The sequence below is a fragment of the Martes martes genome (genome assembly GCF_963455335.1).
Source record: "Martes martes genome assembly, chromosome: 4".
NCBI classification, from domain to species: Eukaryota; Metazoa; Chordata; class Mammalia; order Carnivora; family Mustelidae; genus Martes; species Martes martes.
Genome location: NC_137891.1, coordinates 54,845,245 through 54,860,670, shown reverse-complemented (window position 1 = coordinate 54,860,670; position 15,426 = coordinate 54,845,245). Strand labels below are relative to the sequence as shown.

Below are 15,426 nucleotides of genomic sequence, written 5' to 3'. Positions count from 1 at the left end.
AATGTGACAAGTGCTCTGGAGTAAAATAATGTGGGGAAGAGGTGGTTAGAGACAGTAGGAGAGTGGAAGTGGGTTGCGGTTTTAAATACAGTACTTCAGAGATGATTCCATCAAGAAAGTGGTATTTGAGAACAGACCTGAAAGAGGAGTGAAGCATGAATGTTTATCTCTGTTGTGTATTGCATTGCTTATTGGATTGTTCCCCCTAACGTTCGGTGTTTTCTGCTAAAAAGAGTATTCAGTATGGTTGAAGCATGTGGGTGGAAAAGAGAGGAAAGGATATTTTGTGCAGAAGGTGAAAAGGGCAAAGGCTCTGAGGTGGGAGCCCAGTACCTCTAGAATGGTTTGAGCAAGGAAGAGATTAGAAAATTAAGTCAGGTAACGTGGCAGCCAGACTGTGTATGCTTTGGAGGCCGCTAAAATGATTTTGGCTTACTCAGTCAGATAGGAATCAGGGAATGACATGATCTGGCTTCAACATAAAATCTGTATATGTTCTTCGGCCTCTAAGTTAGTGTGAAATAAAAGGCAAGAGAAAATAGCTGTTGCCATTTCACCCCAAAGTGTCTGTGTGTATTGATCAAATTAAGTACTCTAAACATAGCACTCAGAAAAGTGTCATACGCTACAGTGTAGATTGATATTTGATTATGTATAATTTAGATTGAAGCAAACTGAGACTTTTCAACCCCACCTGAGTATAACAAAAGGAAAGATATCCCCATTTCTCCACACTGCCATCTCATTCCCTAATCTCCCACTCATTAGAAGTAAAACCCTAGTTTTTTTTTTTCCTAATTTTTTTATTGACAATTACTCTGTCTCATTTAGGGAGGCAGAAGTTAGTGACTAATTCTACTTTCTGAATTTAGTACCTAATATTCATAAACTTGTCTTTCATTCTTATTTCCTTATTCATCATTGTAGAATAATCTGACTAGAACCTTCAAATGTAAGGGACAGATATCCTTCTAAGTTACCTTGAGAAAGAGGGTTTAATATAAGATGCATGTGAATTAAAAATGGAAGGTCATTAGGTGCTGAGGCAGCTCCAATAATTAATTGGTCTACCTGCCGGGCTGTATTCTTCTCAGAGCTCATTTGTACGTTCTCTGTTGTCTATCTTCTTCACTCACTGCTATGTATCTTTTTCGCTCTCCCATTCATTCAACTTGTCAGTATCCAGCTGAATTAAACCTCACAACTTTCTCTTATTCAGACTCATTTTGGCCAAATTCATTTAGGGTTGTGGTTCAAGTTCCTGACACAGAGCACCTGAATTACTTCATCTTTTCAGGCTACATGACCTACATCACAGATCATTCATTAGTCAATCAATTAGTTGTACTTAGGGCGGATTCCCTTTACTCCCTTCTCATTAGCTGGAATAGAGGTATGAGTTCACATGCCAAAGAACAGAGCCACTTAGAAGAAATCTTGGATGTTGGAGAACTCCTTACAAGAAGTATGGATATCGCAGAGAAGGATTGACATATTTAGAAAACAAGCATTTGTTTATATTTCTAATAACTTCAAACAAGCAAATCCGAAAATTGAAGTGAAAGTGTTTTATGTAGAAATGTATCAGTAACTATTAGTATTAATTTAGAGCAAATATTCTCAATGGCAGTGGAGAGATAAAGCCCTGGGAAATATGTAGCCAAAATTTTGTGAAGATGGAGTGTTGGATAGTTTTAAAAGGCTAATTCATTATGCCTGTTACTTTCATAATACAAACATTAGAAAGTAATGCTTGACAAAATCTCTGCTGGCGGGGCTATGCTGAAAGTAAATTAAGAACTTAAAAAAATGAGAGTTCTGCATTCAGGGAAAGACATGACCTCTATTTGCAGATGACATGACTGTCTATGTAGAAAATCTCAAGGAATATATATATATACATATATATATATGTGTATATATATATTCCTTGAGATATATGTGTATGTATATATATATATATAACTAGAACTGATAAGTTTAGGTTTAAGAAGATCTTATGATACAAGGAAAATATAAAAAAATAAATCTTTCCTCTCTACCAGTGATGAACAGCAGAATTTGAGCTTTAAATACCATTTACAGTAGCATGTAGGCATGTACACACACACACACACCCACACATGTAAATAGTTATACATAAAGCTAACAAAATATATGTATGCTGAAAACTCAAACACTGATGAAAGAACTCAAAAGATTTAAATAGAAAATACAGTGTTATTAATGCAAAGAATAAACATAGTGAAGATGTCAGTTCTCTGCAATTTAATCTATAGGCTCAATGCAAACTGAATCAAAATTTCGGCAAGATTTTTGTGGTATTACAGGCTGAATCTAAAATGTATATGGTAAAGCAAAAGAACTACAATAGCCAAAACAATTCTGGAAAAAATTCTGAAGATTTATTCTACCCAATTCCTAGATATAAAGCTATAGTAATCAAGTCAGTGTGGTATTTGGAGAAAAGATAGACACGAATCATTGGAACAGAACAGAGCATCCTTAGGTTCAGACAAATATGACAAATTGAATTACAAAGGGGCAAAGACAATTCAATTGACAAAGTACGGTTGACCCTTGAACACCACAGGTTTGAATTGCATGTGTCCACTTGTACATGGATTATTTTTTAATAAATATTATAAATGTATTTTCCTTATGATTTTCTTAACATTTTCTTTTCTCTCGCTTTATTAGAAGATTACAGGGTATATGAAGAGCTATATTAAAAAATAAAAAAAGATTACAGGATATAATACATATAACATACAAAATATGTGTTAATCAACTGTTACTGGTAAGGCTTTCCGTCAACAGTAGGCCATGTTGTTCAAATGCCAACTGCATATAGTCTTTTCAACAAATGGTACTAGAAGAACTGAATGTCCATATGCAAAAAAAAAAAAGAAAAAAAAAGCAACTGTGATACATACCTTATATTAAAAAATAACCCTTAATGAGTCATGGACCTAAACTGAAAAATGTAAAATTATGAAACTTCTAGAACATTGGTTTCAACTTTTTTCCTGAGACACTTTGGCAATGTCTGCAGACATTTTTTTTTTCAGACATTTTTGATTAACACTACTTGGGGGAGGATGGTACTGGCATTTAGTGGGTACAGACCACATTCTGCAATGAACAGCCCCCCACCCCCACAACAAGGAATGCTAATTTCTTGGTTTGGATAAATGTACCATGGTTACGTAAGATGTCAGTCTTAGCAGAAACTTGTAAAGGGTATACAAGACCACTCTGTACTATCTTTGCAGGTCTTCCATATATCTGAAATTATTTCAAATATGTATGTAATAAATAAATCTCTAAAAAAATTGTGATAAGCTTCAAAGGTAGAAATTGGCAAACTCACATCCATCTCTCACATGGTAGCACCTGGTAGGTTATTGAGTTATTTACTGAGATTAGCAATGAAGGCACAAATGAAGGAATCCTCAACTCCACCTGGTAAGTGTGGGAAGGCTTCAGAAAGGAAGAAAGCCTTAGACTAGGTCTTAAGGAAAAGAAATCAGCAAGCAAGAGCAGTAAATCCTGAATTGTAAATGTTGCCACTTGTCTTAATTTTCATCCTGTAAAATATAGACAGAAAATTGATTCACTTTGATGGGGCACCTGGGTGGCTCAGTTGATTGGGTATCCAACTCTTCATCTTGGCTCAGGTCTTGAGCTCAGGGTTGTGAGTTCAAGCTCCACTTGAAAAAACTGATTCACTTTGAGAATAAGGTCCTAAAGTGTATCTAACCTCCCCCACTTGGAAAGTTTGTCCTATACAGAAAGAATGCACTTCTTTCTTATCATTTTGTATGGAGAGGATGTAAAACAAGCAAGTGAAAATAAATCCCAGGTTATTCCCAAACAAAAGTAACTATTTTGCATCTTTCTCAAATACTAAATAATTCATGAATCTAGGTGCATACATATATTTTGATACTGAGATATTACAAACTGTTGGAATTGATGATTATCAATGTACCTACCTATTTTATTTCTCTTGTCCTGTAATATTTCTACAGATTCTATCATTCTATTATTATTCTAGTCTATTATTATTCTATTGTAATTTTTGATATTAATACGCTGGTTTAATGCAATTTGTCTTTACTTATTAACCATGATATGTCTGGCTTTTCCCATTAGGAGCTGGAGGGAACACAAAAGATCATACACTCTTTCAGGAGAAAACATAAATAGAATTATGTAAATAATAGTTATATGTAAGATAAAATATTAAGATGAATCTGATCAGATAAATAATGCATGATACAGACAATTAAGTGCTAGGCAACTAAAGGAAGAAACAGTAACATTATCCAGAATTATCATGGAAGCCACAACAATTGAGGAGAAAGAAACTGAGATGCCCTTGAAGTTTGAGCAGGATCTGGAAAGAATATGGAAGAACTTTCTAAGCACTGAGAACATAATAACTAAAGACGAAGATTGCATGGATAGAGTACCATAAAGACTATCTGACTTGGAGTTTCTGGAGAAGTATTTTCAGTAGATTTGTTGAAATATCCTTTGTAAGCTGGCCGTCAATGGAAGTATGAGGTAAGGCAAAGAAACTTTTTCTAATTTTAATAGAACTATCTTAATCCTGAAAGGAGTATTTCCTTCAACAGATTCCTTGAAAGCCTATTTTAAAAGACCTTTAACTGAGTCCCTTTGTATAATTCAATATTCCCTGAAGTACATTTAGGTAATGGTTTTTACATAAAACTAGCATTCTCTAGTCAAATTTTGAAAATGTTATGTTAGTGTTAAAACTAAAAAAAAAAAAAAAAAGCTGTATGAGCTTACACAGCCTTTAATAATATACTTGTATAAATTGTGACTCTCCAAAAGAAATTTATCTGACCTGAGAACACAGAATCCTCCCTCTTTTTGTTTTTCCTTTTTTCATTTCTTCTCATCATTCCTCCTCCTTTTTCTTCATCCTCTTTGTCTCATTGTCTTATTTTTTTGTAGCATTGTTGAGGATTAGGGTTTCTTGGAACAAACTTTAGAAAATGCTGATTGAAAGCCTCCACATACATATTTGAAAGAAAACATCCATTGAAATAAAACAAGTCTTTAATTGGGGAGTAGAAATAATAAAACTATAATATCCAAGTTCATTATTAATTAGCCTGCCTGTCTCTACTTACCTTGCCTAGTGGGTACGAAACAAAGAAGGCAAATACAAACACGAATGCATGGGTATTTTTCCCCCAAGTATTTGACACAACCATGTATGCTGAATGCTGTTTTGAGTGTAAATTTTCTCTAAAATTCAGATCTATCATAAACAAATGAAAATCAAGGAAGACAATTTTGATAACCTTCAGCAAGCATTTAAAAATATTGTTCCTTATTTTACCACAATCTCAGAATGTTTTTTCAACACTTGTTAGGGATGTTTTAGACAGCCTTTAAGGAAACACTTTCAAGGACAGTTTTAAGAGTTTACCTTTAGAAACGTGAAGTTCCCTCATTTCTATAGCTAATGGTTTACCAACAGTGCCAGTTCATCAGGGTGGGGGTGTATCACGCAGCTGACCATGTTTTATGGTAGAAGGAAGCACAGTTACTTGGAAAAGTCCCTCTGAAGACAAGGTTTGGTGAGGAATTGTCTGCTGCTAAAAATATTCATCAGCTCCCTTTTCTGGAGTTAATATGAAAACCAAACAGAAAACATACTTGATTCAAAGCCTTGTGAATGGAGAACCTGTGAATTCCATACAACTTTCTACACAATTCTACACAGCTATCTGAACCCGTGAGGGTGAAGGGCATAGGGGTTAGGAAGAGTGAGATGTCCACACAAACTGAGAGGTTGGTCTTTACCACCACACAGTGAGGGCGACACCTGAGCATCACCTGAAGCTCAAATCAAGCCAGTCAGCACTTAATTAGGGGCTGATGGAGGTGTACAAGAGCAGGAAGGATGTGAGTTGAGCCGACTGGTGACTGTGGTAGGACTCTGACCTGTCTCCACTAGGGTTTTCATTTCCCTTTATAAGTAAGTGAGGACCATTGACAGACCTTCTAAACTGGATCTGGTATATACAAAAGTCTCTTTTAAAAGATTAACATTTAACATAGAAAGTAATGTTCCTGTTCTTATATAGTTTTGGTCTCATGTACATTCTGAGTAATAAGGTTTAAAGTCACATATTCAATGACAGAGATCAAATAGTAATACAGTATTAAAAATCTTGTCTTAAAAATTCTTCAAAATTCATGAAGTAAATCTGACAGTGTTATTACATAGGTCATTTATTATCAAAGGAGAAATGTTATCCAAAGCCAGCAATTTGTTTGTAATACTGTATGAAAATATTTTTATATAATACAGATATAGTGTCAAAATTAAATATACATTCCATTAATTAAAAGGTCAACATATATTATTCTGTTAAAAATATACTTCCCAAATTGCAAACTCATTTAGAAAATTTTTATTACACATAAATGACAAAAGTAACTCAGTATTATGGTTTGGCATCCTTAGAACAGGTGACTTTCTATTTTGTGAAATCATTCTTCATGGTCATCTTAAAACATTTGCTATACCATTAATGAAGGCACTGTCTTATGCATTCAAGTTTAATTACATGTCTTAATCTCACTAAAGTATCTTGGACTCCTTCATACTGCTTCTTTAACCCTTACTCTCATTGGCATTACCCATATTTGTTAACTCTGAAACATTTCCAGCACAGAAGACAACAATTTCCACTCTCCTTGTAGCATGCTGGTGCATAAAATTATTTGGATAATAAAACAATGTTAATTTTTAATTCCTGCAACCTTCATATACTTCACAGATTTTACATGTCTTCTTCTGAAATTTTAAAACAGTTTTAAAAAGTATTTTATTGCCTTTAATACCTTACTTGGATTGTCTTACAAAAATCACAAAATTAATACTGATTGATATATGTCCAACAACATATGAAGGTTTGTCGATTGCAGCATTTGGTTTGCACTGTTTACATCCATCTTCTAGTACTACGGTATGAATTTCTCAATTGCTCTAATCCACTTTTACCAGGATGCATTCTGTAACTTCTAGGGTACTCTACCCCCCATATGAGCAAATATATTCTTGAAGGATACAAGTGAAGTTCATATGTCTTTATATTGCCACTCCATATTTTTCAATGTTCTTTAGAGCCCCTCAAAATTTTATTCCAACAAGTTTTTATCTTTTGTAGTAGTATCCCTAGGGAACACAAGCTCTTCTGTTTTCTCTGTTCCTTTACAGATTTATTGTCTTCCTAGAAAAATATATTAAAACAAATTTTAAATTTACATTGAAAAAATACACATTTTCAAGTGTTCAAACTTTAAATTCTATCATGTTAGGTTATGCTGAAGGTTTGTTAACTAACCAGGATGGCTATTTTCTTCATACACTTGTTTTCTAGTTTATGTGCTCCTATGGAAGTGGTTTGCTCATGTCTTTTGCCTATTAACTATTGATGTTCTCATTTTGTTGCTTTATTTTTAAAAATGGTGCTCTGATATCTTCCCTAGCCTCTTTTATTTTTAAAGTAGTGGCTTTAATGGGCACCTGGGTGGCTCAGTTGGTTAAGCGTCTAACTCTTGATTTTGGCTCAGGTCATGATCTGAGGGATGGGAGATGGAGCCCTGCATAGGGCTCAGGCACTGCATGTGGAGCTGCTTAAGATTCTCTCCTCCACCTCCTACGCCCACACACTCTCTCTCTCTCAAATAAATAAATAAAACTCTAAAAAAAAAAAATTAAGCAGTGGCTTTAAAAACTGTAGCTTAAAGGAATCCAATTTCTAAGGGGTACATCCCATCTCCTTTTATTAACAATATAATGATTATTTTCAAAATGAACCATAGAAAGGGAAAACAAAATTCAAAGGGAAACATAAAGGAATTAAGTTGAATAAGAAGCTGATGGAGAAAGAAAATTATATAATCATTCTCACCAGGTTTTTAGTGGGTTGGATGTCACCCTGGGAAGGTAGCTCTATTCCTTCCTTAAAAACAAAGTCACTTTTATAATATTGAATATTAATTCTCTATTGCTCCTTTCATTAATGTCTGCTAAATTTTATTTTATTTTGTTTTGTTTTATTTTCACAGCTAAATTTTAAATTGCTGTCAAATTCATCTAATCTATTTGAGAATCTTCAGTTTTGATAGTATGGAAGGATAATTTCATTTAGAAATAGAATATCAGGAAAAAGGAAAAAGCAAGACAGGTTAGTTTTCTTTTTCCTTTCTCTTTTTAACAATTTAGGATGTTTATTTTAAAATTTGTTTATTTCAAGTTTTTATTTAAATTCAAGTTAACATGTATGGTAAAATTGGTTTCAGGTGTAAAATTTAGAGATTCTTCCCTTATAGATTTATAGAAAAGAGATCAGAAATTCCACATAGAAGACTAACATAAGTAAGGGGGCAAAACTGGAAATAAACTTGGCGAATCCAGGACACAAAGAGGAGACTGGCTTGCATCAAGTAGATAATGTAATGATAAATGAAGTGGTTCACATTCTATCATCTTTATTTTCATTGCTGTCAATAAGGCTCAAGGATAATCTTACCATCTTACCTGTGGACAACTATAGGTATTAAAAAACAAGAACACACAGGAACCCTTTTATGTTATGAAAATGTTAAAAATTTCTTTTTAAGAAATCATAAGAAAGCTTTTGGCTTTTGTGGCCATTGGTAAAAATTTCTGAAGAGGGGGGTAGTGGTAATAATAATATATCATTTATTGAAACCTTTCTGGTACTAAGCACTTTACATGAATTATGCCAATTAATTAACCCTGCCACCATCCTGTAATGTAGATATTATATTTTTCTCCATTTTGCAGATAAAGAAACTGTGGCCTAGTATTAAGATTGTGTCTTCCAAATTTTGTTTTATTGCTTATATTTCATAACCACTAGAAGACAAGTAGGGAAAATTAGCCCTATACTTAACAAAATTATTGAAGCAAAAAAAATATTGGACATATATATATTATATATATATTATATATATATTTATTTTTTAACATGTGAAGTTTTAACATATAAAGATATTTGTTAAATGCTTTTGATTATCTGTTTTATTGGCTATGGGTTCTTATAAATGTGTACATATATGGACTAAAATTATTAATGAGCTTTAGAGGTAAAAATTCACCATTTAGAGGTAAAATTCACCATTTTAGAGGTAAAAATTCACCATTTTAGAGGTAAAAATTCACCATTCCCACCCAAGTTATGACATTAACCTCTACCAACATTATTACAGCAATGATGTATGCACTTCCTTATTTCTACTCCACTTCCATAAACTATTTGCCCTAGCAAAGAATAGGTGCTTTCCAAGTTAAGACTTTCCTCTTCTAGAGTTGAGTAAAATATATTTCAACTTTAAGTGATAATAAGCAGTTAGAATTCTATGATACCAGATATGATCACCAAAGAATTATAGTATCCTATCACAGGACTAGTTGATATTTTTGTTCAAAGTAAACAACTTACCTTGGGGGTACAATTCAACAATTGTAATGTGCCCTGTGAAACTCTTAATAAGTGGAGATTGAAATCCTCACTGTCATTCACTTTCACAAACTGCTTCAACTTGTGAGCAGCGCGATATAAAAATATACCTTCCTATTACAGAAAAAAAAATCAGAAGGGTTGTGGTTCAAACAAAATATTAAAAAATGATAAGCTTTTATAAGGAGCCTAAAGCCAGAGAGGTATTGCCAAATAATGCCCCACCTCCGCCCCAGATTTCTATTCCAGTTAATCACATGACTGACAAGTAACTAGATTAAAACTGTTTAGCTCCTAAGTGACAATCTGGAGTGCCTAGAATTTGGCTTAATGATTATTTGACTTTTTGAAGTCTCCTTTCTTTATAATATAAATTTATGATCTTATCACTTATGGATGAACCTATAACAGCATTATTCCATCAAATGAGTCAACCAAAGGAGAGGGCTTCGGGAGACAACAATAATGGAAGGTATGTGGTTTCTCTTCTTTTTATTTTTGTACCTGTTGAGCTATGGATGAATAGCTGGCAAGTAGAAAAAAAAGGTCCATTTTCACCTCAAGCCTTTCAAATATTTAAAGTAAGAAATTAGAATAAAAAGAATTTATGAATATATAATGTGATACTATGAGGTTAACTCAGCTACTGTGAGTTTAAAAAAGACTATCATACTAGTTTCTGTAGAAGGAACTAATACAAACTTCCGTTTTAAGGTTTGTAAATTGTAGTATTGCACCAACCAGAAGCAGTAGTTGTTTGAAGATAAGCAAATATTGAAGGAAGAAATTTCAAAGGCCTAAAAGTAAATTATTCCCATGACTTATGTTTGTGTGTGTGTGCAAGCAGTCACTCTAACAAGGATTTTCCTGCACAAAAATGTCACAAATAAGGGATAAGTGTATCTTTGAATTCAGCAGTTCTAGCATTTTCCAAAGTGAAAACTGAAATTCTAAAATAGAAAAAAATATTTACTGAATAAACATAGGATTTTTTGTAAAATCAAAGTATAAAAGAAGACCATAGTATAATTTAATAGGTCAGTGAGAATTATCTGGTTAGAACGAAAAGATTATGTTATTAATATAATCAATATAATTATCTAACACTTACAAATAATATAAGCTTCTATAAAATCAAGTTTGAATGACATATAAATCCCAAAAAATTATTATTACCTTATTATCATCACATGCATATTTTTTTAAAACTTTAGGTTCATTGTTCAGGCAATTGGTACGATTTTTTATCATGGTGTCCTGTAAAGAGTAATTATATAATAGTATGGTTAAATTGGGGACTTTTCTAATATGCAGCAATTTTAAAAACAACAATGTTATAATACTTGCTCTTAATTTGTGCATTTTAAGGAAAATAACTTCAGTATGGCTCAGCTGACTAGGCATAAAGAATAGTTTTCTACAGTTAAAGAATAAACCAGTATAGACACAAACCCTCACATATTTAGAGCTTCCCCAGACTCCCTAATTTAATCCCAGAAATCACTGTGAGATTCTGGTTCATTGGGGAAATAGAAGTGCCTATTTTAGAAGTTTTACTATGTAGACAAAGCACAATAAATTCTGAAATCATAAAGTTGAGATGCATTTAAGAGGTTTTCCAGTCCAATTTCCTGCCACTACAAAACAGCAACAAAAAGAATTTACATAAGAATAAGAGAAAACCTCTTGACAGAGAGAGTGAAGCTGAAATTTATTTTGCAGCATTTTCAATAACCCAATTTGTCCGGGATGCTTGAGATAGAACTTCGCTAAGAGACAATGGGATTGACTGTGTATTGTTATGTAGGAGTAGGAAGGCAGACAATCCATGTTAATTTTTCATTTCTAAGGAATGTAGTAGTAGAAGGTGGGGATTACCCAAATCAGGAATTTAGTTGAGGTATTAGGAAGAATTTCCTAAGGATTCAGATTCTCTTATACACAGGATTAGACTGGTTTTGTCAAGCAAACTAGCAATTCTATGCTATCAGAGCTTCCAGAAGGACTTCAAGCAATCACAGCCTGTATGTTGTCCCCAAAGAAACAGGGTAAGTGGAGTAATGGCAAGCTTTAGTCACGGGGTTCTAGTCTTCACCTGCCTTTCAGAAAAGTGTGCGTTACTCTGGTCACCAGTGAAAAGTATGAATGGTCTCTGGGTTTATCCTGACTTTAATTGTATTTGCTATCTGCTTTACTGTAGGAATGAGTGTGTGAACATTCATTTAACCACTAAACACTTAACTATCAGTCAATGTGCACGGTCCCTGCCAAGCCCGAGGTGTAAAAGAAACTAAGAAAGCACAGTCCCAGTTTCTTGTGCCATTTGATATAAAGGGCAGATATTGCATCATCCCTTGGACACTTTTCTATCACTTCTTACCTTTATAAAAGTATGCTTTGTAAACAAAATATTTGTTAGTACCAACCTCCCCAGTCATACTGCAAATATCTTAGGTGCAAATGGATATATTTTCCTATAACTAACTTCATGTTGCTATTATACACATTCCTGAAGAGGTAGTGAGGAATTAACATTTTCCTATTAAATTGTCTTCCTATGGATTTCCATTTAACTTCAAAAAAACCCCAATAAATCATATATACATTTCTCTCTGATAAAACATGGAGCATTTCATTTTTGCTGTGCCATTATTAAAAAAAATAAGAGAGACTCTTAACTTCAGAGAATAAATTGAGGGTTAATGGAGGGAGGTGGGCAGGGAATGGGGTAAATGGGTGATGGGCCTTAAGACATCATACACTTGTGATAAGCACTGGATGTTTTATTAAGTGATGAATCACTAAATTCCACAACTGCTACTAATATTACACTGTATGCTAGTTGAAATTTAAATAAAAATATGAAACATTAGGAAAAAAAGAAGATAGACAAATGTGCATGTTTTCCAATTTACCAAAAATATTATACAAAAATACATCACAGAATTAGCACTCATTTCTTGGATCATTTTAACAAATTGCATGGCACACGAATATATGAAAAACCACTTGGCTAAGCCCTTGTTCCATGAGTTTAAAAACGACTCATTTAAAAAAAAAAATAAAAACGACTCATGTGTATGTAGTCATATGTTGTTATATGTATGTACGACATAAGAAAGATAATATTATGCCAGTTGATTTGTTTGCCAAATGTTTGCTACAGTATATAAAGATTTATTATACACTAAAAGATTGACTCCTATAGGGGTAACAATTATTGGCTTCAGTGTTTCTCATGAATACATTAGCAGGCATATATGAGTGCCAATTACAGTTAGCTTCTGAAACTGTTTTTATTCAAGCCTGGTGAGAAGGATGGCTCAGACTAAGGTTAATAGAATCACAGAGTTGGAGAGAACCTTAGATATCCATCTCTTGAGTCACTTTACTTGATTTACTTTACCAATAATAATTTCTTATAAGCATCATGACATGTTTGAAGATTTCATCATATTTAATAAGGATATGGAAAATCAAAAGAGAAAAGCCAGGATCACAATGACTGTGAACTGCAATATTTTCCAGTATAAAACATGGTGTTACATAAATTGTTCTAAAAATACATAATGTCCTTTCAATCTGTAGACTTACATGTCTTTCATTTCAGTATAGTTTTCTTCTTTGAATTTTTTCTATTACACTTGTAAGGGTATCTTCTTCAGAAACACTGTGTTTACAATGGATTTTCTATTTCATCTTTTCTTTTTATATCTTTGTCTTTGATTTTTTAAAATTTCATATTTTGTGGTTTTCTCCACCATGTCTTCCATGTGCCTGTTCTAACAGGGCTCTTATTTATGGTTTCCATTTTATTCTTTATTTTTTCCCTAAATCCAAAGAGCTCACCTTCATTTTCTCTGTTATCTCTTCTCCTCACACTGTATTATTTTTTAGATTTTTTTTACTTCAGTTTCTTAGGGAGTGTTATGAAGAAAATTTGACATTTTCTACTGCTTTCATGGGTAATTGATCTTTGATTTGAATTCTTCATTTATCTATGTATTCGTTTGCTTATTTACATGTTCATTTGACCATTTATTTTGGTAGTATCAGTGCATAGTTTTTTATTTTCTGGTTATATATATTTTTAAATTTAAAATCAATTAATTAACATATAGTGTATTACTAGTTTCAGAGAGAGTTCAGTGATTCATCAGTTGTATATAACATCCAATGCTCAATATACATCATGTGCCCTCCTTAATGCCCATCACCCTGTTACCCCATCCCCCCACCGACCTCTCCTCCAGCAACCCTGTTTGTTTCCTATGGTTAAGTCTTTTTTGGTTTGTCTCTCTCTCTGGTTACATCTTGTTTTATTTTTCCCTCCCTTCCTCTATGCTCCTGTTTTTTTCTTAAATTCCACAAAAGAGTGAAATCATATGATAGTTGTCTTTCTCTGATTGACTTATTTCACTCAGCATAATACCCATTTAACCCATCCCTCCCTCCTGCCCACCTCCACTTTGGTAAACATCAGTTTGCTCACTAAACTTAAATGTCTGTTTCCTGGTTTGCCACTTTTTTTCCCTCTATGTTCATTTGTTTTGTTTCTTAAATTCCACGTATGAGTGAAATCATATGGTATTTGTCTTTCTCTGACTTATTTTGCTTAGCATGATACTCCCTAACTCCATCCACGTCATTGCAAATGGCAAGATTTCATTTGTTTTCATAGCTGAATAATATTCCTGTGTGTGTATGTGTCTTCTTTATCCATTTATCAGTCAATGGACATTGGGGCTCTTTCCATAATTTGGCCATATTTTTAAAATTTTTTTAAGATTTATTTATTTGAGAGCGAGAGAATGAGCATGAGAGGGGGGAGAGTCAGAGGGAGAAGCAGATTTCCCCACTGAGCAGGAAGCCAGTGGAGGACTTGATCCTGGGACTCCAGGATCATGACCTGAGGCAAAGGCAGTCACCCAACCAACTGAGCCACCCTGGAACCCTTGGCTATTGTTGATAATGCTGCCATAAATATCAGGGTGCATGTATCCTTTCGAATCAGTATCTTTATATCCTTTGTGTAAATACCTAGTAGTGCAAAGTGGGACTTTTTTTGAAGAACCTCCATACTGTTTTCCAGAGTGGCTACACCAGTTTGCATTCCCACCCCTAGCTTTCTCTTATAAAGACACTTGTGATGGCCATTTGGCCCAAGCATAAGACATAATCTTGTGTCAAAATTCTTAACTTAGTAACATCTGTAAAGACTCCTCTTCCCTATGAATTTCTAAAGATTTGAACCTGATATCTTTTAAGTGGCTTATAGCCTCCTTTGGAGAAATATTTCCATGACTGTTGATGTTGAGTTTGACCAAAAGACCGTGCTTTAGATAGTGGCCATTTGCAAACTGGACAACAGCAGAGGTTTGAGATGTATTTGCACAACTGAATTTGCCTACTTGTACTCATGTGTTTCAACATGAGGAGAATAAGCCTCTGGTAGCAGTTTGTTCATTATTTATTACTACAAAATAAATTATCACAAACCTTAATAGCTTAAAACAAACATTTATTACTATATAGTTTCTGTGGGTTGGGAATTTGGGAGGTGCTTAACTAGGTTCTTCTAACTCTGTGTCTTCCATGAGGCTATAGTTAAGATGTTGGCCACGTCTATAATCACTTAAGGCTTGACTAGGACTAGAGGATCCACTTTCAAAAGGCAAGATTGTTGCAAATGGCAAAATTTCATTCTTCTTTTATGGCTGAGTAATATTCCATTATGTATTTGTGTGTGTGTGTGTGTGTGTGTGTGTGTGTGTGTGTATGTGTACACCCTCCCCCCCCACATATTCTTTATCCATTTTTCAGCCAATAGATATTTGGGTTCTTTTCATAATTTGGCTATTGCTGATAATGTTTCTATAAGCAT

General features: G+C 33.7%; 1 protein-coding gene across 1 annotated transcript in view; it reads right to left on the bottom strand.

Moving 5' to 3' along the window:
- Positions 1–5,084: 5,084 nt before the first annotated feature.
- IL7 (interleukin 7) overlaps positions 5,085–15,426 on the bottom strand; it is a 46,501-nt gene continuing 36,159 nt past the window's right edge. Inside the window, exons 3-5 of the mRNA XM_080801364.1 lie at positions 10,719–10,799; positions 9,525–9,656; positions 5,085–7,283 (exon numbers count right to left, since the gene is read on the bottom strand). Of these exons, the coding sequence (XP_080657490.1) occupies positions 7,164–7,283; positions 9,525–9,656; positions 10,719–10,799 (333 nt within the window). The 3' untranslated portion in view covers positions 5,085–7,163. The remainder of the gene's footprint in view (positions 7,284–9,524; positions 9,657–10,718; positions 10,800–15,426) is intronic.